This window comes from Centroberyx affinis, unplaced genomic scaffold (genome assembly GCF_046629955.1).
Source record: "Centroberyx affinis isolate AG114_WGS23_722 - 3 ecotype Tasmania unplaced genomic scaffold, CSIRO-AGI_Caff_v1 ptg000300l_1, whole genome shotgun sequence".
In the NCBI taxonomy this organism is placed as follows: Eukaryota; Metazoa; Chordata; class Actinopteri; order Beryciformes; family Berycidae; genus Centroberyx; species Centroberyx affinis.
In genome coordinates this window covers 32433-52746 of record NW_027278978.1, presented here as the reverse complement: position 1 = coordinate 52746, position 20314 = coordinate 32433, and the positions used below count along the sequence as shown (strand labels likewise).

The window sequence follows — 20314 nt, the reverse complement described above, 5'->3', positions numbered from 1 at the left end:
AGCTGCTGCAGCTTGTGATGATAAAGGCTTATGCATGACTCTAATGGTAAGACCTAAAGCCATTTCTCTTTTTAAAATTTAGATTCACTTGCACTTACCCACATTAACGTTATCAACTGGAGTAAAATAGCCTAAATCAAATTCATATCCCTCTATAATGTATTTTCCCCAATACAATCTAACCTGTAGATTCACTGTAGATTATGTTAGATCCCAGATCAATTAGAGACCATAGTTCTGTTACCATACATGGCCATGACATCAGACAGGTCACCTCTTACAAATATTTAGAGGTCCACATTGATAGTGAGCTTAGCTGGCACACACGTGGCAAGTGTCTGCGCAAGAATCCATCAGCGCCTCCATTTCCTTCGGAGACTCAGAGTTTTTGGTGTCTGCAGGAATATTATGTTAATTTTTTATAGAGCTACTATAGAGTCCATCTTACGTTATGGTATTACCACCTGGTTTGGAAACGGTCAAGTTTAAAGCTCAAATATTTAGTCTGGTTAAGACGGCAGGGAAGATTATGGGAACGCCCACACCCCTCACCCCCCCAAGCCATTTTTGAGCAGTCCACTATTCGGCAGGCCAGCAGGATTTTATCTGACCCTTCCCATCTGTTGAACTCTGAGTATGTGCTAATGAACTCTGGATGGAGGTACAGGGTCCCTTTGTGTAAGCACAATCGTTATAAACATTCATCCTTCTGTCAGTTAAACTTATTAATGGGCAACTCCTGGAGGACAGACAGAAAAGCAGGAGGCTCTAAGATAACTGTATGTTCCACCAATTGCTTGTTTGCTTGTAAGCATGTAAAGTGAGATGCGTTGCATTGTTGCTTGTAATTTATGTACTGAGATGTGCATGTTCTGAGAAGTATGCCTTCGAATCCTTTGTAAGTTTTAACAGTGTGAATGGCTCTGTGACTAATTTGCTCGGTTGTTTTATCTCAGGCTAATGTTTGCAAATGTGTTCCCTTTTAATGTGTTTTTATTGTAATGTCTGGTTCAATGCAGCAGTTCCCTTAATCCAAGACAATTTTCTCCCATGGGAGACAATAAAGTAACCTTAACCTTAACCTTAGCTGATGTGGTTAATGTCGCTGTCTAGTGGACACACTGTAGAACTACATCACCTGATCTGTGATTCCTATGCCTTAAACTTAGTTTCTGGCCACAGGTTAGACTGGTTTGGTGTCAGACTGATGTTTCTACTTTGATAGTGAAGTTATGAGGAAGTGACAGCAGCCTCAGATCAAATGAACAGAGAAACCCAGAACTGACGCAGGAGAATAAACAGCGTCTTTCTGTCAGTGTTTCCTCTACAGATGAAGGCAGAAAGTTTCTGTGACTTGATCTGGATGTGAATTCACCAGGCAAACATCTTCCAAGGTAACAGAATTGTTTGATGAATACACTCCCTGAATTTCATTAGAAAGGAAGGAGTCAAAAATTAAGGGGTGTTTAAGGGGGTTTTGATGGGGTCTCCTTCATTAAAAACTCCCTTAATTAAATTTTGCAGATTTTGCATGAGTAAAGGGGTGAATAATAATTTAAATGTAAGGTTATTTTAGGGGATTACTGGTTCGCAGAGCTAGCTGACATTGTATGGTATGAGTGTACTTGTTTTAAAGTATTTCAAATGATCCAACTGTTTCTTGATGGCGTTCGTAGTGCCATCATATCCAACATTTGTCGTGTTTGTGGCCTTTAAGAACATTCTGTTTGATATTTGACATCAAGTGGAAGACGAATAAACACTAGTTAGGTTGTAATCTCCATTCATTACATTGGTGAAATATGCAGGAAGTCTCAGACTGAATGTTCAGATACATGTTATGTTTCTGTTAATACACTGTGTACAAAACATCACAACCCCCACAAAACTGAGGTTCACACAAAAACCTTTTGAAACTTTTAAGTGTCAGTTGTCCCTCAGGATTAAAAATCCTTCTCTCTGTATGAACCTGCTTAGTGAATCTGTTGGATAGAGCAGGTGTTAATAGTATTTTGTACATTCATACATTCAGCGGGGCTGTTAGAATCTTAGTCTTGATTTACCAATGTGACACTGATATTTCCTGATGAGACAGGAATGAAATCAAATTAGAGTCTCTCTCTCTCTCTCTCTCTCTCTCTCTCTCTCTCTGTCTCTCTGTCTCTATCTCTTATTCACATTCACTTACTGGCGAGGCAGCAGGCTATTTCCAACCTGAAAAGGTATTGTATCAAACACTTTTCTTTACAGTTTATATTATTCTTCAACCTGCTTACTGTTGATTGATTTAAATGTAATAAGACAATCATACAGAATAAGCCTCTGTTTGTGATTAGGAGGGTCAAACTCACTGTTTCCATGCAGTTACTTTATATTTCAATAAAAGCAGGAGTGATGAAATACATGCTGCTTAATGCACTTCATAGACTTTCACTGTATCAACACTATTTCTATTACAACACATACTCTTAAAGGTTTATTCCACTAAAACACTGCTGCTGCTCCTACTACTGCTTTGTAAACATTTAAAGGCACATTCCACTTAAACACTACTTCTACTACTACTTCTACTATTAAAGGCATATTCCAGTGAAACACTACTTCAGCATACTTCAACATATTTATAATTTTAATGATATACTCCACTAAAGTGCTATGCTACCACTACTCATACTTGTTTTAAAAGGTATACTGCACCGAAACACTATTTCAACTACAAGTCATACTTTTAATGTATATTCTGCTAGAACTCTGTTACTGCCACTACTCAAAAGTGAAATCTGGTGGTCAAATTGTAAACGACTTTAAAAATTAACTCAGTTAATAAATTCAGCTGTTAAACTACTGAAGCAAGCACACTTAAAAAAAATCTTCCAAAAATGTAAACTCTTCTAGTTATTCTTCTTCTTTCATGCACTTTTTAGGACATAAATACAGCTTGTTTCGGTGAAGCTAGCAATGTCATTCAACCTTTCAAATGGCTACAGTTAGCTCTATTTTAGGTATTTCAGTGACACTCTTATCCAGAGTGACTTCCTTCATTTATGAGTGTATCAGTACATTAAGCTTCAATCACCCCAAATTATAAGCAAACAAAATAAAGGAGGGCAAAGATCAAGGCTGCAGTGACCTTACAATATTCCTGTTAACCTGGAACAATCATGTAAGAGAGAGTAGGATAAGAGTTAAGGAGAGAGAGCGGGGGATTTTATTAAGAGAGCCAATAGCATGAGGAGAGTGGAGAAATAATTCAATGAGAAGAGGGCAACTTTTTTCTTCTTATCATTATTATTTTGGTGTGCTGAGCCTTTTTGTGTTTAGACCTAGCTGGTAGTTCTTGGGTATCCACCTGCTGCTGTGGCTGCTTCATTAAAAAGTGAATGTCCTGCCTTAGTGTTCTTCTTCTCTGTCTACCAGGATCCAGCAGGAGAGACCAGACTCTCCTCAACCCAGCTGTGTGTCCATGACGAGTGACCAGTCAAAGGATGACGATATTTATTTTAAAGATGAACACCATTCTTCTGAAAAGATGTAAGTTGTTACTAGCATTAAAATGTTACTGTATTCATGCTTTAACTAATGCAGAGAACATTTGCTTTTTCAGCATCACTCTTCTTCACATACATACAGTAATATATTCACACCTGGGAACTGCCCAGTATAACCAGTCTGTTACTGTTAGCCACTGGGAGCTGCCCAGTATCTCCACAGTCTTCTACTGTTGGCCACTAAGAACTCCACTGGAGCAATTTGGGCTTCAGTTTCTTGAACTTTGGAGGAAGTTGTGGAGGGAGGGAAGAGTGTTTCTCATTTACTCTCCAGCAACTGTCAACCTGGTCAAAAGCCAGTCTGTCTAACCTTTTTCTACCATCAGTCCTGCTTTGTCCATCCTGTGTTTCTATCAGGATCCAGCAGGACAGACCAGACTCTCCTCAACCCAGCTGTGTGTCCATGAAGAGTGACCTGTCAAAGGATGACGATATTCATTTTAAAGATGAACACCATTCTTCTGAAAAGATGTACATTGTTACTAGCATTAAAATGTTACTGTATTCATGCTTTATGAGAGGAGACCATTTGCTGAGCATGCATGCTCTTCATCTGCATCACTCTTCTTCACATACACACAGTAATATATTCACACCTGGGCAGGGCTTGACATTAGCACCCGCCCACCCGCCAAATGCGGGTAGAATTTGGCAGTGGCGTGTAACACAGTCACTCTTACTCGCCACTTTGGCGGGTGGCAAAATATGCCTCATGCCCGCGTGTGTAATGGGAGGCGAACAGACGGGTCCGGTGAGCGAGCGAGTGACAGAGAGAGAGAGAGAGACAGAGAGAGAGTGAGCGACAGAGAGAGAGACAGAGAGTGAGATACAGAGAGAGTGAGCGACAGAGAGAGAGACAGAGAGCCAGATACAGAGACAGAGCGAGCGACACAGAGAGAGAGAGATACAGAGAGAGAGTGAGCGACAGAGAGAGAGTGAGCGAGATACAGAGAAAGAGAGCAAGAGAGAGCGCGCAGAGGAATTAAGGGCTGAGCAAATCAATGCGCTACACGCAGTTCTACAATTAAAGAGTGGGAAAAAAATATATTTTGTGGCGGTCAGTGCTGATATTGTGGTGGGCCGCCACAGAGTTTTCTATGTGTGGGAAACCCTGGTAGACCCTGGTAGAACAAACAGGTACAGGAGGGGTAACTTGACGGATGTAAAAATAAAAATAAAAAATGCTAAAATGGGTCACCAAATATACTTTGGCAGCCGTTAATATACCTGGGCGGCCCGCCCAAAGTCTATGTGCAGAAAACACTGAGTATGATGCCCACACACCATAGTCAACTTTAATCAAATAAAACATAATTTTCCAACAACAAAATTGTGGCTAGTGAAAATGCTGAGTGGCTAGTAACTTGCCACAGTGGCTGGTGAGCAAAGAAGTTAATGTCAAGCCCTGCACCTGGGAACTGCCCAGTATAACCAGTCTGTTACTGTTAGCCAATGGGAGCTGCCCAGTATAACCAGTCTGTTACCGTTAGCCAATGGGAGCTGCCCAGTATAACCAGTCTGTTACCGTTAGCCAATGGGAGCTGCCCAGTATAACCAGTCTGTTACCGTTAGACACTGGGAGCTGCCCAGTATAACCAGTCTGTTACCGTTAGACACTGGGAGCTGCCCAGTATAACCAGTCTGTTACTGTTAGCCAATGGGAGCTGCCCAGTATAACCAGTCTGTTACTGTTAGCCACTGGGAGCTGCCCAGTATCTCCACAGTCTTCTACTGTTGGCCACTAAGAACTCCACTGGAGCAATTTGGGCTTCAGTTCCTTGAAGTTTAAGTTGTGGAGGGAGGGAAGAGTGTTTCTCATTTACTCTCCAGCAACTGTCAACCTGCGACTGGTCAAAGGATGACAATATTGATTTTAAAGATAAACACCATTCTTCTGAAAAGATGTAAGTTGTTACTAGCATTAAAATGTTACTGTATTCATGCTTTAACTATTACTAATGCAGAGAACATTTGCTGAGCATGCATGCTCTTCTGCATCACTCTTCTTCACATACAGTAATATATTCACACCTGGGCAGGGCTTGACATTAGCACCCGCCAAATGCGGGTAGAATTTCTGGAACTCTAAAGAAAGTTGTTTTGGAGAAGGCTGATATGACGCTGTGCCAGCTAGCTCACTGTGTGTTATACTGACATACACACTGACATGAGGGGGAGGAGATATTGACAACATTTTTATTTGTGAGTGAACTATTCCTTTAAGTGTCCATCACTGTAGAACCAGGGTTCGAGTTATGTGGGAGCCAGTGGGAGCTGAGCACCCATAAGGAGGGGTCTGAGCTCCCATAAATTCATACATCTGTGGGGGTCGCTGATACATTGCTAACAACAACCATTATCACAAATAATGCATTTTTCAATGTAATGAGTATTAACGAGATAAACAGGCTAAAAGAAACATGTTTTCCAAAAGAACTATGCACCATATTCTCTCGTGAATGACAGTATGGCTGCACTACACCAAGCGTGCATCACATGCGACATGATAAAAAAGTGGGCTGCTGTGTGTGTGTGTGAAAGTCTGTAATGAGCAGTGAACTCTCTCTCTCTCTCTCTCGCTCCCTCCCTCACGGAAAGGCTATTATTACCTCCGCCAAGGAGGTTATGTTTTTGGTGCTGTTTGTTTGTTTGTCTGTTAGCAGGATTACGGAAAAACTACTGGGCTGATTTTCATGAAACTTTGTGGAAGGGTGTAGCATGGGCCAAGGAAGAACCCATTACATTTTGGAGCGGATCCGGATCCGACTCACTAACAAGCAATAATAGTATGAACCTTGGCGGAGGCCTGTGCTCTCCGAGTGCCCTTCTATTTTATTTATTTATTTATCTCCGCCCCTAACGTTAGTAATTTTAGAGACCCCCACAAAGCTCAGATTATAACTCGAACCCTGTGTAGAACCTTGTGTGTGTGTATGTCCCAGACTTCACCAGAAGAGGTCAGAGGTTCCCAGTGGTCAGTCTGCCCAGGAGCATCAAACAGACCTGGACTCCATATTTATGGTGTGTAAATGCACAACAACACCTTTTACTTCACCAACAAGTGAAAATGCAAAACAAACATTCAGTCTCTGCACTCTTTAGACCAGTGGACTTTCAGTCTATGCAAGATGGATCTGATGTTGTGTTCCATGATTTTAATATAAGTTTAATTCATATATATTCTGTTCCAGCTGCTTGAGGAAAATATCGTCACCTTTGTGAAGAACGAGCTGAAAAGGTTCCAGAGGGCTCTGAGTCGAGATTACCCAGAATGCTTAGAGAGGCAGAGGGATGATGAGGAGGTGGTGGACGGTGAGGTGGACGGTGAGGAGGAAGAGCAGAGGAGGAGCAGCAGAGAGGCTTTTCTGAAGATCACACTGCAGTTCCTGAGGAGAATGAAGCAGGAGGAGCTGGCTGACTCTCTACAGAGCAGTAAGAAGCTTTTAACAGGTTTAACATGATGGAAAAACATTTGCCAAACGAGACCAATTGTCACAGCAAACCAAACCCTGGGCAAACTGTGCATGACCACAGCGTTTGTCTAGGGCTTCCAGGGCCAGGCTGCTCGTGCATACACGATTACTCAAAGATGCTCAGGAGGCGTTTGGCTGCCAGGCTGGAAAAGGGAAATGAGCTTACGTGTCACCAGCGCACGCCCTCGTAGTCCCCGCTCATGAAACCCACCAAGACGCTCTCAGAATCCGGTTCGCCTTGGCACTCCATTGACAGTTCATTTAGTTAACACATGAGCCACAGACCAAACTAAATTTTAAACTTTTGGGAGAGTCCAAACACTTCTTGTCTGTGACCTTTTCTCGTCACCTGCAAGTTGCAAAACACAGGAGAATTCCCTCGCAGTCTCTCGTGGGCTCCCCCCCTGTGCCACACTCACACATGGACTGAAGATCCCCCAATCACTCCGACACACCTCCCTTTCACAACTACCGCCGGCTGCGTGATTAGGTAAGCCCACCCCCCAACCTGACAGCCACTCTGGACAGCAAATCGGGTATGGTGTGCTGTGACACTATTCAGTTCAAGTTTGAAAGGTAACTGAGCACAATGCCTCTGGATAATCTGGTAAAATTATCAATTTGTTAATGTGAGTGTAACACACAGTGACAGTGGTGCACGTTGGGAAAAAATCAGCACCACACCAGTTGCCTTTCACATTGAGCTGAACACACAGTCAGGTTTGTCCACTCCATAGTGATGAGCTGAATAGATGCCATGGAGTTACCAGGAAATGTTCACATTTATCATGTTTACGGAAACTCATTAACGTTATTTGTTCTTTGTTCATTCAGAAACTTTTGCTCCCATCTGCCAACATCATCTCAAATCTAATCTGAAGGAGAAGTTTCAGCGTTTGTTTGAAGGGATTGCTAAAGCAGGAAACCCAACACTTCTGAATCAGATCTACACAGAGCTTTACATCACAGAGGGAGGGAGTGGAGAGGTCAATGATGAACATGAGGTCAGACAGATTGAAGCAGCATCCAGGAAACCAGTGAGGCCAGAAACACCAATCAAATGTGGAGACATCTTTAAACCCTTACCTGGAAGAGACAAACCAACCAGAACATTGATGACAAAGGGAGTGGCTGGCATTGGGAAAACAGTCTTAACACAGAAGTTCACTCTGGACTGGGCTGAAGACAAAGCCAACCAGGATATACAGTTCACATTTCCATTCACTTTTCGAGAGCTAAATCTGCTGAAAGAGAAGAATTACAGCTTGGTGAAACTTCTTCATCACTTCTTTACTGAGACCAAAGAAGCAGGAATGTGCAGGTTTGACAAGTTCCAGGTTGTGTTCATCTTTGACGGTCTGGATGAGTGTCGACTTCCTCTAGACTTCCAGAACAACGAGATCCTGACTGATGTTACAGAGTCGACCTCAGTGGACGTGCTGCTGACAAACCTCATCAAGGGGAAACTGCTTCCCTCTGCTCGCCTCTGGATAACCACACGACCTGCAGCAGCCAATCAGATCCCTGCTGAGTGCGTTGACATGGTGACAGAGGTGAGAGGCTTCACTGACCCACAGAAGGAGGAGTACTTCAGCAAGAGATTCAGAGATGAGGAGCAGGCCAGCAGAATCATCTCCCACATCAAGACTTCACGAAGCCTCCACATCATGTGCCACATCCCAGTCTTCTGCTGGATCACTGCTACTGTTCTGGAGCATGTGTTGAAAACCAGTGAGAGAGGAGACCTGCCAAAGACCCTGACTGAGATGTACATCCACTTCCTGGTGGTTCAGTCCAAACAGGGGAACGTCAAGTATCGTGGAAGAGCTGAGACAGATCCACACTGGACTAGAGAGAGCAGGAAGATGATTCTCTCTCTGGGAAAACTGGCTTTTGAGCAGCTGGAGAAAGGCAACCTGATCTTCTATGAAGCTGACCTGACAGCGTGTGGCATTGATATCAGAGCAGCCTCAGTGTACTCAGGAGTGTTCACACAGATCTTTAAAGAGGAGCGTGGGCTGTACCAGGACAAGGTGTTCTGCTTTGTCCATCTGAGCATTCAGGAGTTTCTGGCTGCTGTTTATGTCATCGTCTCATTCATCAACTCTGGTGTCAATGTACTGTCAGAAACTCAATCACCATCCAGAGACAAATCTCAGGTAAATCAGCTCTACCAGAGTGCTGTGGACAAGGCCCTACAGAGTCCAAATGGACACCTGGACTTGTTTCTCCGCTTCCTCCTGGGCCTTTCACTGGAGACCAATCAGACTCTCCTACAAGGCCTGCTGACACAGAAAGGAAGTAGCTCACAGACCAATCAGAAAACAGTCCAGTACATCAAGAAGAAGATCAAGAAGAATCCCACTCCAGAGAAAAGCATCAATCTGTTCCACTGTCTGAATGAGATGAATGACCGTTCTCTAGTGAAGGAGATCCAACAGTACCTGAGTTCAGGAGGACTCTCCAGAGCCAGACTCTCCCCTGCTCAGTGGTCGGCTCTGGTCTTCATCTTACTGTCATCAGAAGAAGAGCTGGACGTGTTTGACCTGAAGAAATACTCTGCTTCAGAGGAGGCTCTTCTGAGGCTGCTGCCAGTGGTCAAAGCCTCCAATAAATCTGTGTAAGTGCATAGAAAACTGTATAGATCCAACATATGACTTTTATGTAAGAAGAGAAAAAAGAAATACTTTTAAAGTTGTTGTTCATCACCAATTCTTCCTCAGACTGAGTGGCTGTCAGCTGTCAGAGAGAAGCTGTGAAGCTCTGGCCTCAGTTCTCAGCTCCCAGTCCTCTAGTCTGAGAGAGCTGGACCTGAGTAACAACGACCTGCAGGATTCAGGAGTGAAGCTGCTCTCTGCTGGACTGGGGAGTCCACACTGTAGACTGAAAACTCTCAGGTCAGGATTACTGTTACTGTTCAACAGACGGCCATTTAAATTCTGCTTTACATGCACATTTCAGTCAGATACACTTGCATCAAAGGAGTTTAGACCATTTATTGCAAATGGTTATACAGTTCGAGTTGAAAGAAAGCAGCACACCAGTGTAATAATAAAAAAGAATATAACAAAAAAATGTCACCTCATTTTCACCAATAAATTTTTTGGCCATGAGTTTTGGTATTTCACCTTCATCAGAGCAACCTATTAAACCTAAATACTGCTTTAAACCAATTACTTTGTATTTAATCATAAAACTCAATAAGTCAGCACCCATATTAATGTTTGATGTCCACTTTAGTCTCTGTTCTGTATGTATTCTGCACAGTGTAATCATTTATAGTTAAAAACATTTTCATTATTATTATGACATCAAACATTAATATAGGTGCTCACATATTAAATTTGACGATTAATACAATGTAATTGGTTTAAAACAATATTTCTACCTATTTAAAAATGTCACGCTTTTATTTTGAAGCCTAAACGGTCAAACTGGAAGTCTTGTTTCTGCTAATTCGAACTAGTCTTACCCATCGAGGCCGGGGTGCATTTTGAAATAACGGCTAGAGTGGCGATTTCAGATAAATAATGGTGTAAATGTTGCTTTTTCAAGTCACTTTGGGATCGTGCATTATACTGGACAAGCTACATGGAGCCATTTTATGCTTATTTTCTGTTTTTTAAACCGTCACGTCAGGTCAAGTCAGGTCAAGTCAGGTCCCCAGCTACTTCAGTTGTTTTGGAGAAGGCTTCTACACCGTTCTGCTGTGGAGCTCAGGGCACTGTATGGACTAACAAACTTCACCAGAGTTTCAGTATTTTCTGCTCACTCATTTGCATTTGTCTACTGCAAACATGGGGAATATGCAAAGTCCACATAGAAAAGACCAAGATGGAGATTTGATGGAAAGTTGAAAGCCTTTTTTTTTTAAGTAATGGCCATTTTAAAATTAGAATATTGCTATACCGCCACCTGTAGGCTAAATGCCACCAAACTTTCCACGTTACCTTGGGCACTCTACCTACACATGTCCACCAAATTTGGTTAAGATAGAATAAAGCCTTCATGAATACTTTCATTAGGGGCAGTTTAATATTTGAGATATTTCTGCCAGGAATTAATTTCTATGTTGTTTAATAGTAATAATTTCAGTCTGTAATAGTCTATCACTGATTTCAATTCAACTTAGCTTAACAACTAAGTTTTACGCAGAAGAAACATTATCTTTGATTGGACAATAATGTGAACGATGATACACCTGTTGCTATGCAGATGTTCATTCAGGATTTGAAGGGAGGCTTGTAGTAGCGTGACTCACCGCCTCTGGAAACTCCCGAAACTTGTGTACAAACTATTAAACTAGCTGTTGTTGATGTAAAATGAAGACAGATTCAGCAGCTGCATGGCTGATTTCTCATGCCATGTTTTTCCAGTTTGAAATCCGGGGGCAGAATCACACCATGACAAACAACGCAATATTACGTACACCACCATGACTGTGTAGGTCTTGACCCAACTTTCAACAATGGGTCAGTCAGTCAGTCAGTCAGTTAGCTACTTTCTCTTCTAGGCCGGTCCCAGAAGCCCATCAAAAACAGAATCATGTTACTATGCAGTTTCCCCAGAGTCACCAACTATAAAACACACCCCCTTGTCTAGATTTTGCTCCAGTTTCTATGTAGGTACCGGACTGTCTGAAATCGACCAATCAGCGCTAAGAGGAGGGCGGGCCTTCTAGAATAGCGAGCCAATTAGAGCAGTAGCTCATTAGCATAAGAAGCTGCTTATGTAAAACAACCTATTTTCTTGTAGGTGGGAAACAAACACTGGGAAGTGAATAGCTTAAGACAAATTTAACTGTTAGAGAGTGTGTGTGTGTGTGTGTGTGCGTTGTCAATCAACAGTCATGATGGCAAAGGCCCAGGTTGAAAATAACCAGAATTATCCTTTAAGATAGGAACTCTGCTGTGGTTGTTATTCAAAGTTAGATGATTTTATTTCAAAATCGAGAAAAATTTAACTGAGATGATTATCAATATTATTTTTTACTGGAACACATTATGCCACACTATGTCACTGTTTGCTGCTTGTGTATGTGCGTGTGTGTGTGTGTGTGTGTGTGTGTGTGTGTGTGTGTGTGTGTGTGTGTGTGTGTGTGTGTGTGTGTGTAGGCTGTCAGGCTGTCTGCTCACAGAGGAAGGCTGTGCTTCTCTGGCCTCAGCTCTGAGCTCCAACCCCTCCCATCTGAGAGAGCTGGACCTGAGCTACAATCATCCAGGAGCCTTAGGAGTGAAGCTGCTCTCTGCTGGACTGGAGGATCCACACTGGAGACTGGACTCTCTCAGGTATGGAGAGGTACCAGGTACCAACATCTGCTAGAATGCTGAGAGTCACACATATTTTCTCTGTCATACTGACAAGCTGAGGAATACTGTTTCATGTTTAATGGTGGACATGAGTGGAAATCATTCATAGAGAAGGTTTTTAAATGTTTCCATCATCAAAGAGAATCTGCTGGTCTGACTTTGTTTATTCCTCCAGTGTGGACCATGGTGGAGTGCAGTGGTTGAAACCAGGCGTGAGGAAGTGTAAGTGTGTATTTAGTTTGATTCATGAAAACAAAGCAGCAAACACTCAACTATTGAGATGGAAAGCCCATCTACACCATAGTATGTGACATCCATTCATAACATCATGTGTTATAATAAGAAAGTAATTGTCATACTGTCAATAAATCAACAAATAGCCAGAACAGGTGTATTAGATGAGAAAATGTTTATGTCAAACTCCCTGTATGTCTTCTATGTGGCTGATCCGAACAAAATTGTCCATGTGTGGACAATAAAGGCATTCTATTCTATTCTATTCTATTCTATTTTATTCTAAACTGCTGCTGTATTGAGTCTTGTTCTCTCCATCAGATGCCTGTGAACTCACACTGGACCCAAACACAGCAAACAGAAAGCTCTTCCTGTCTAAAGACAACAGAAAGGTGATGAGGGTGAGAGAGGAGCAGCCATATCCTGATCACCCAGAGAGATTTGACTCCTGGGATCAGCTGCTGTGTAGAAATGGTCTGACTGGTCGCTGTTACTGGGAGGTTGAGAGGAAAGGAAAGGTTCATATAGGAGTGACTTACAGAGGAATCAGCAGGAGAGGATGGAGTGCTGACTGCAGGCTTGGAGGGAATGAAAAGTCCTGGAGTCTGGACTGCTCTGGTAACAGATACTCTGTCTGGAACAATGACAGACCAACAGACATACCTTCCCCTTCCTCCTCTGACTCTAACAGAGTTGCAGTGTATCTGGACTGGCCTGCTGGCTCTCTGTCCTTCTACACAGTTTCCTCTGACACACTGATCCACATCCACACCTTCCACTCCACATTCACTGAACCACTCTACCCTGGGTTCTGGTTCTGGTCCGGGTCTGGTTCCTCAGTGTCTCTTGTCAGAGAGATGAGAGAGAGGAGAGAGAGAGAAACACTCACACTGTGACCAAAAACAGCTGCTGAAATGATAGTTCACTCTGGACAGGATCACACACACACACACACACACACACACATGCATGCACACACACCTTAATGTGAGATAAATGTTTTGTATTTAAATGTGATTTTAATTGCCCTAAAATAAACCAATACCTTGTTGTTTTATAAGTTGTGAGTCATTTCATCTCAAAATCAAGGAAAATGTCAAATTGTCATCAAGTGTGACATCATTTTTTGGCCCAAAGAAGGTATTCTGGCCCCGCTCCCTTTCAGTCTTAGGTGAGTAGGTAATGACTTTACATACAGGCATTAATATTGAATTTTTCTGTTTTCCATGCTTCTTCTATTCTGCATTTCTTTTTTTGTTATTAAAGTTTTTATTTATTCATTTAAATATACACAAACAGACAGTATTATTACCTTTATCTATAAAACATCCAAAGGCCCATGGTAAATGCACATATTTAGAACAACCAAAATAAACATTCAGCAGTTATAGCAATACAACCAGATCATCACCGTGTCCCAGCAATACTATGAGCGAAAAAGCGGTCCCATGACCTCTTAAAGTTCTCACCTTCATCATTGACTCTAGCTAACATGTGTTCATCTGATACTATTTCTAACATAGATTCTATCAATTTTTTAAGATCTGGAGAGGATGTACTTTTCCATAATCTGAGGATCATTCGGGCAGCCGTGACAACCCCTACATTTATCACTGCAAAGTCATATTTTGATATATTGGGCAATTCTGTTTGGTCCCCCAGGAGGCATAGTCTTGGCGATACAGGTACCATCGAACCCAACCACTTCCCTATGTATTCTAGTACTTTTTCACAAAATGGGTAAACAAGTTTACACTCCCAAATTGCATGTAAAAATGTACCTGTTTCCGTCTGACATTTCCAACATAAATTATTGGTTAGCAAGCCCATCCTGTGGAGCTTAGAAGGAGTAAAATAAAACCTATGTATTAACTTATACTGAGTAAATTTCCCCCTAGCCTCCATTATATATTTCCCAGTATTCAATAGTATTTTTAACCACTCCTCATCGTTCAGATCACATCCTAGGTCCTTCTGCCAAATGATCCTCAGATTTTTACAAATATCTTTTTGTAACCTGTTAAAGGTTTTGTAAAACATAGCTGCCCTGTGTGCTATACAAGGTAATTCCAAAAATTCCATCACTGGATTATTGCCCAGAATGAATTGGCCCTTAGTAATACAGTCTCTCATTTGTAAGTACTTCCAAAAATTACCTTTACTTTCCAAATCATATTTTTGCACAAGTTCAGAAAAAGAAATAAACACTCCATTCAAGTATAGATCACTTATCTTGTATATCCCTTTTATAAGCCATTGATTCCAGTAAACAGACTTTTTCCCAATATATGGCAGGATTGTGCCATAGAGAGGCATATGATTGTCTTAAGTGCAACACACCACACATCCTGTGTACCTCTCTCCAGACTGCCTTAGAATGAGCCAGTACTGGGTTTGAAGAGTAATCATGTCTATTAGTAGTTGAACCATGTGAAAGAACATCCGAAGGTTTGAAAGGACTTACTAGCTCCTGTTCGATTTTGATCCAGCTCAGCTCAGGGTCTGTTCCCTTCCAGTGCTTAACCAATCTAGACATTTCAAACGATAGATTGTATAGCCTTACATTGGGGAGAGCCAGACCTCCTATCTCCCTTGGTGACCACATTTTCTTTATATTGATACTCGGTCTCTTCTTGTCCCACAGAAAGTCTTTGATAATTCTATCAAATTGCTTAAACAACTGTGGCGATATATCAACAGGCAACATCATGGAGACATAATTGAATTGTGGGGCAACCACCATTTTAATCACATTAATTTTTCCCCATAGAGTAAGCTTCAATTTTTCCCACTTATCCAGGTTCATTTTTATCTTCCGGAGAAGTGGTTCCATATTTGAGAGCATTACTTCATCCAAATTTGGATTTAATTGAATACCCAGGTATTTCATACCCGAAGGTATCCATTTGAAATTAAATGAAGTAACACCACTAGAGTGGCATGTATTCGATATAGGCATACCCTCCGACTTGTGCCAATTTATCTTATAACCAGATAATTTAGTCAATACATTCAAGCAACACCGGTAGAGAGTAGACAGGATCTGCTATCACTGCTAAAATATCGTCAGCATACATAAACAGCTTATGCTCCCTACCCCCTGCATGCACACCCTTAATTCTTACATCAGCTCTGATTGCTAAAGCCAGTGGTTCTAGAACTATCGTAAAGAGCAATGGAGAGAGAGCGCAACCCTGCCTAGTCCCCCTAGAAAGGCAGAAAAAATTTGACATCAGCCCATTTGTGAGAACCGCTGCTCTCGGGTTGGAATAGAGTACTTTCACCCAATTACAAAAGCCAGGCCCAAACCCAAATTTTGAAAGGGCTAACATAAGGAACCCCCACTCCACCCGGTCAAAAGCCTTCTCGGCGTCAAGCGAGAAGGCTGCCACCGGTACCGGATTAGAGCGATTCATATATGTAAGATGCATAAGCCTGCGCATGTTATCAACTGAGGACCTGTTTTTAATTAAACCTACTTGATCACCATTTATGATGTCTGGTAATACTTTCTCTAAACGTGATGCCAGTGTCTTTGTCAAGATCTTACAATCTACCCCAAGAAGACTTACGGGTCAGAAATTAGATGGGTCTGAAGTATCTCTGTCCTTTTTAGGGATAAGAGAAATTAAAGCATCATTAAATGTACCAGGTAGAGAGCCTGAGTCAAATGCCTCCAAATACACATCATGTAAAACGGGAGCCAGGATATCAACATATTTCTTGTAATATTCAACAGGGAAGCCATCCAAACCTGGTGACTTCCCCGTTTTCATGGATAGAATAGTAGCTCTAATCTCTTCCTTTTTGCTCACTAGAAATAGTGGGCAGTTGAAGACCTGAGAAAAATTTCTCCATTTCTTCCGGGCTAGGCGTACAAGCAGACGTGTAAAGATCCTTATAAAACTTTTCAAAAACCTTATTAATTTCCTTTGATGACGTTACTACCCCATTACCCCTCTTAATCATTGGAATGTTGTTAGAGTTATCCTGTTGTTTCAATTGCCTAGCTAATAATCTGCCACTTTTTTCACCCCCTTCATAAAAATTGGTTTTCAGTCTAAATAAGGCATACTCAGCTTTTTTGTTATATATGTCAGTATATCAGTTGCAACTGATATTTCAGATTGCAAACGGTTTGGTATAAATTATCTGAATAGTGCCTTGCCAAATCCTTCTCCAAATTACGTATCTCTACATCTAAACTTTTTTCTTTTTTTACATTCTCTTTTTTCACTTTTGAAGAGTGGGTGATGATTTTCCCTCTTATAAATGCCTTAGATGCTTCCCAAACAGAAGATATTTTTTCTGTGGAGCCAATATTAATTTCAAAAAAGGATTTAAGATCCTCTGACAATGTGTCGTTAAATGACTCATTTTGCAGCAGCATAGTATTGAGCCTCCAACGGCCTCTTTTAACCTTGTCTGTATTCAAGTCAACATGCAACTCCACTGTGCCATGGTCATTGAGGGCGATGGCACCTATCTCACAGTCCACAATTGAGTCCACTAAAGTGTTAGATATCAGGAAAAAATCAATCCTTGAATGTGACTTGTGGCAGTGAGAGTAAAAGGTGTATTCTCTCTCACGTGGATTCACTAATCTCCATATATCCACTCAAGTCCTCTGCCAACATCTGGATTGCAGCTCTATCCCTGGGTGAAGATTTACCACTGGGCTTGCTCTTATCAATCATCCCATCCATTACCTGATTGAAATCACCTGCCAGTATAACTTGACCCTCCATATTTCCTACCACTCTATTAATTTCATGAAAAAAAGCAGGCTCTTCCTTGTTAGCTGCATATATATTGCATAGCACAGTCCTAATTCCGTTGATCAAGGCTTCAATACAAATAGGTCAGCCTTCCTTGTCATTGTGTTGTTTCAGCATGACAAAGCTTAGATTTTTATTGACGAGAATCATCACCCCATTTCGTTTACTTGAGTAGGAGCTATGAAAAACTTTCCCTACCCAACCTTTTTTAAATTTCACTGCTTCCTCATCCCCCATTATATGAGACTCCTGAATAAGTGCTATATCTGTATTTTTGGATTTCAAATATGCCAAAACCTTCCTCCGTTTAATTTGGTTCCCACATCCATTTATGTTCCACGATATTATATTAATGTACCTGTTAGCCATCATTTTCAAACCTGCAAGTACCCTGTGATTGTGACTGCAATTTACCCATCATATCAGACATTTTAACAAAACAATTATCCAATAGGTTATCCAAAACATTATTAGGCCTACTCAAATATACTGTCTTAGTGCAAAAATCAAACATGAACAAAAAAAACACAACCCCGAGCAGAGCAACACAGAACACGGTGTTGCTAAGCAATCCCCTCCCGTCCTGAACTAACTTAACTCGGTCCGTGAGGCGCGTTGACGGTTAACTAGTGGCAACACAACCATTTCGGCCCCTAACAAACCCATCATAAAAGTTACCGTACTTCCATAGATTCACACACACTTCGTCATGTTTTCAATATCAAGTCCCATGGTCCTCTATTTAACATATTGCAGAAACTTCTCCGCCTCCGTGCTGACTCGGAATGTTTTCTTTTGTCCTTTCCATGTAAAGAAAAGCGTTGCAGGATAGGCCAGCCTGTGCCTCACATTAAGCTCGCGCAGACGTCTCTTCACCGGGATAAACGCCTTCCTTTTCTCCGCTAGCTCTCTTGTCAGATCCTCAAAGAAAGACAGCTTACAGTCCTCCCATTCGATTCCACGTTTCTCCTTAGCCACCTGTAGCACCTTGTCTCGAGCCGATGAACGTAGGAAGCACATCAGTATGGTCCTAGGTGGCTCATTCGGGTTAGGCATGGGGGCGAGAGAACGATGGGCGCGTTCGATTTCAAATTCGTCGCCAGTAAGACCAAGGCCCTGAGAGAGAATCCTCTCCACATACTGAATCACTTTGCCCATCTCCTCCTTGCCTTCTTTCAGTCCCACCATTCTGACATTATTCCTCCCACTTCGGTTTTTGAGGTCCTCCACACGTGCCCACAGTGTTTCCAATCTCTTGTCGCACTTCTCCATGCCTTTCTCCAACTGGGCATTTACGTCCTCCATATCCGATATCCGTTGTTCTGCCTCTCCAAGCCTTACTTGGATGTTCTCCACCGAGTCCTTAAGCTCTTTCGTTGTCTCCTTAATTGAAACAACATCCGCCGCCACCATCTGAAGAGTAGCACTCATTTTCCGTATTTCCTCAAACATATTCTTATCGTCATTCCTTCCAGTGTAAGATTTAGGATCGTCCATTTTAGGTTTGTCCGGCGGGGGGTTACTCTCGAGTGTCACCGTTGGCAAGGCGTTCTCAGGCGGCGGGCTGCTTCTCGTAGCTAGCTTACTTCTCGTTCCCGCACCTTTGAAAAAGTTTGCTCCATTGCTTGACATTTCACCGGGAAGCTGCACATTTTCGGTCGATTAATGACAATAATACTTTACTTTAGTAGAGGACACTAATATTATCGCGAATTAGAGCGAAGTGTATGTTTCCAAATTTATATAATTAACTGATGGTTGTCAGGAGCTCTCCTAGTGTGCTGCCATCTTCCTCAGCGGTCCCACGTGACTCAATCTATTCTGCATTTCTTTATTATTTGAGGTGAATCTGCCAGACAGACTTCGCTTAGCATTCAGCATTTCATGGCTTTGTGAGGAGAACACAACATCCACACCACGGTTGTCAGCAAAATATTTTTAAAACTTCAGTAACGCGTTATATAACTTCATCATATGTCATTTCTACTGACATTATTTCACCCATTTTAAGAACAGAACGATTTGTAAATGGGATCCAAAAATCCATTTCATTTTATTCTTCGGTGGGATCTAGATAAGAAAACAGCATCATGAGAAACATGGAAGTCACAGACAAACAACATACAAAAATATAAGAAAGCAAAATAACCGACAATCAACGTCACATTAAAGAAAGAGCAGAGTCAGATTTTATGTCAAAGTGCTCCAACAGGCAGCAGACAAGTTCCATCATTTCATATGGAACCACTTTTCCATTCTATATTACCCTTTTTTGGAACTCACTCAAAATCAAGGTACATTTTACTCCAGGTTCAATAAATGATTAACGATTTTCAAAAGAATTTCATAGTACATCCTTTCTTATGTTATTCTACTCAATTTTACCCATTTTGGAACCTATACTTCCAAAACAGGCCGATTTTACCTGAGAAAACAAAGCAAAGACAAAACATTTTAGACTGTAAAAAACTCTCTTTAGACTGGTGGAGTGATAACAGTGACAGTGTTGACATGCTCAGAGTTTCCAGCAGCTCTTCTCTGTGTTCAGGTCATATTGTGTTCAGGTCCTGGATCTGTTCAGGAGGTTTTAGCGGAGTGAGGTCGCCCTCTTGTGGACTGTACTGGCTACAGCATGTGTGCAGGTCGGCTGCTTTACTGTAGTTTTATATTGTTGCTCTGCTCTCTGTCTCTGCTGGGAAAGTAAAGCAGTAGCATATTAAACATTTTCTGTCTATACAGGAGTAGTATGATAAATACACACGGTAGGTATATAGGTAGTGTGTGGTGAATCATATTGTGATGTTGTAATATAATAGACTGTAGAGGGCAGTTTCAGATCAGCAGCTCCCCCTGCTGGACTGACAAGGAAAGGACCGCTATAAAACATGATGCACACGGTATTCTGGATGCTAGTTCACATCCTGTTAGAGCGGAATATCAATATCAGCATTAACCCAGCTAGATAATATTCC

At 41.7% G+C, this 20314-nt stretch overlaps 1 protein-coding gene across 2 annotated transcripts; it reads left to right on the top strand.

Moving 5' to 3' along the window:
* Positions 1–1268: 1268 nt before the first annotated feature.
* On the top strand, positions 1269–13595 carry LOC139640868 (NLR family CARD domain-containing protein 3-like). Of its 2 annotated transcripts, XM_071515057.1 has the most exons (10): positions 1269–1394; positions 3418–3531; positions 3906–4019; positions 6491–6569; positions 6740–6980; positions 7856–9641; positions 9745–9918; positions 12136–12309; positions 12506–12552; positions 12886–13595. In XM_071515057.1, the coding sequence occupies exons 2-10, from the start codon at positions 3464–3466 to the stop codon at positions 13458–13460; spliced, it is 3258 nt and encodes a 1085-aa protein (XP_071371158.1). In that variant the 5' UTR covers positions 1269–1394; positions 3418–3463; the 3' UTR covers positions 13461–13595. The 2 variants fall into 2 exon arrangements, with proteins under 2 accessions (XP_071371158.1, XP_071371159.1); XM_071515058.1 differs by lacking the exon at positions 3906–4019.
* Positions 13596–20314: the final 6719 nt, after the last annotated feature.

Excerpts from the sequence above, each read along its gene's own strand:
- LOC139640868 (XM_071515057.1), top strand. The coding sequence starts at position 3,464 with ATGACGAGTGACCAGTCAAAGGATGACGATATTTATTTTAAAGATGAA. Across the intron at positions 6,570-6,739 it reads ACCTGGACTCCATATTTATG|CTGCTTGAGGAAAATATCGT; the intron begins GTGTGTAAATGC and ends ATTCTGTTCCAG. Across the intron at positions 12,310-12,505 it reads TGGAGACTGGACTCTCTCAG|TGTGGACCATGGTGGAGTGC; the intron begins GTATGGAGAGGT and ends TTATTCCTCCAG.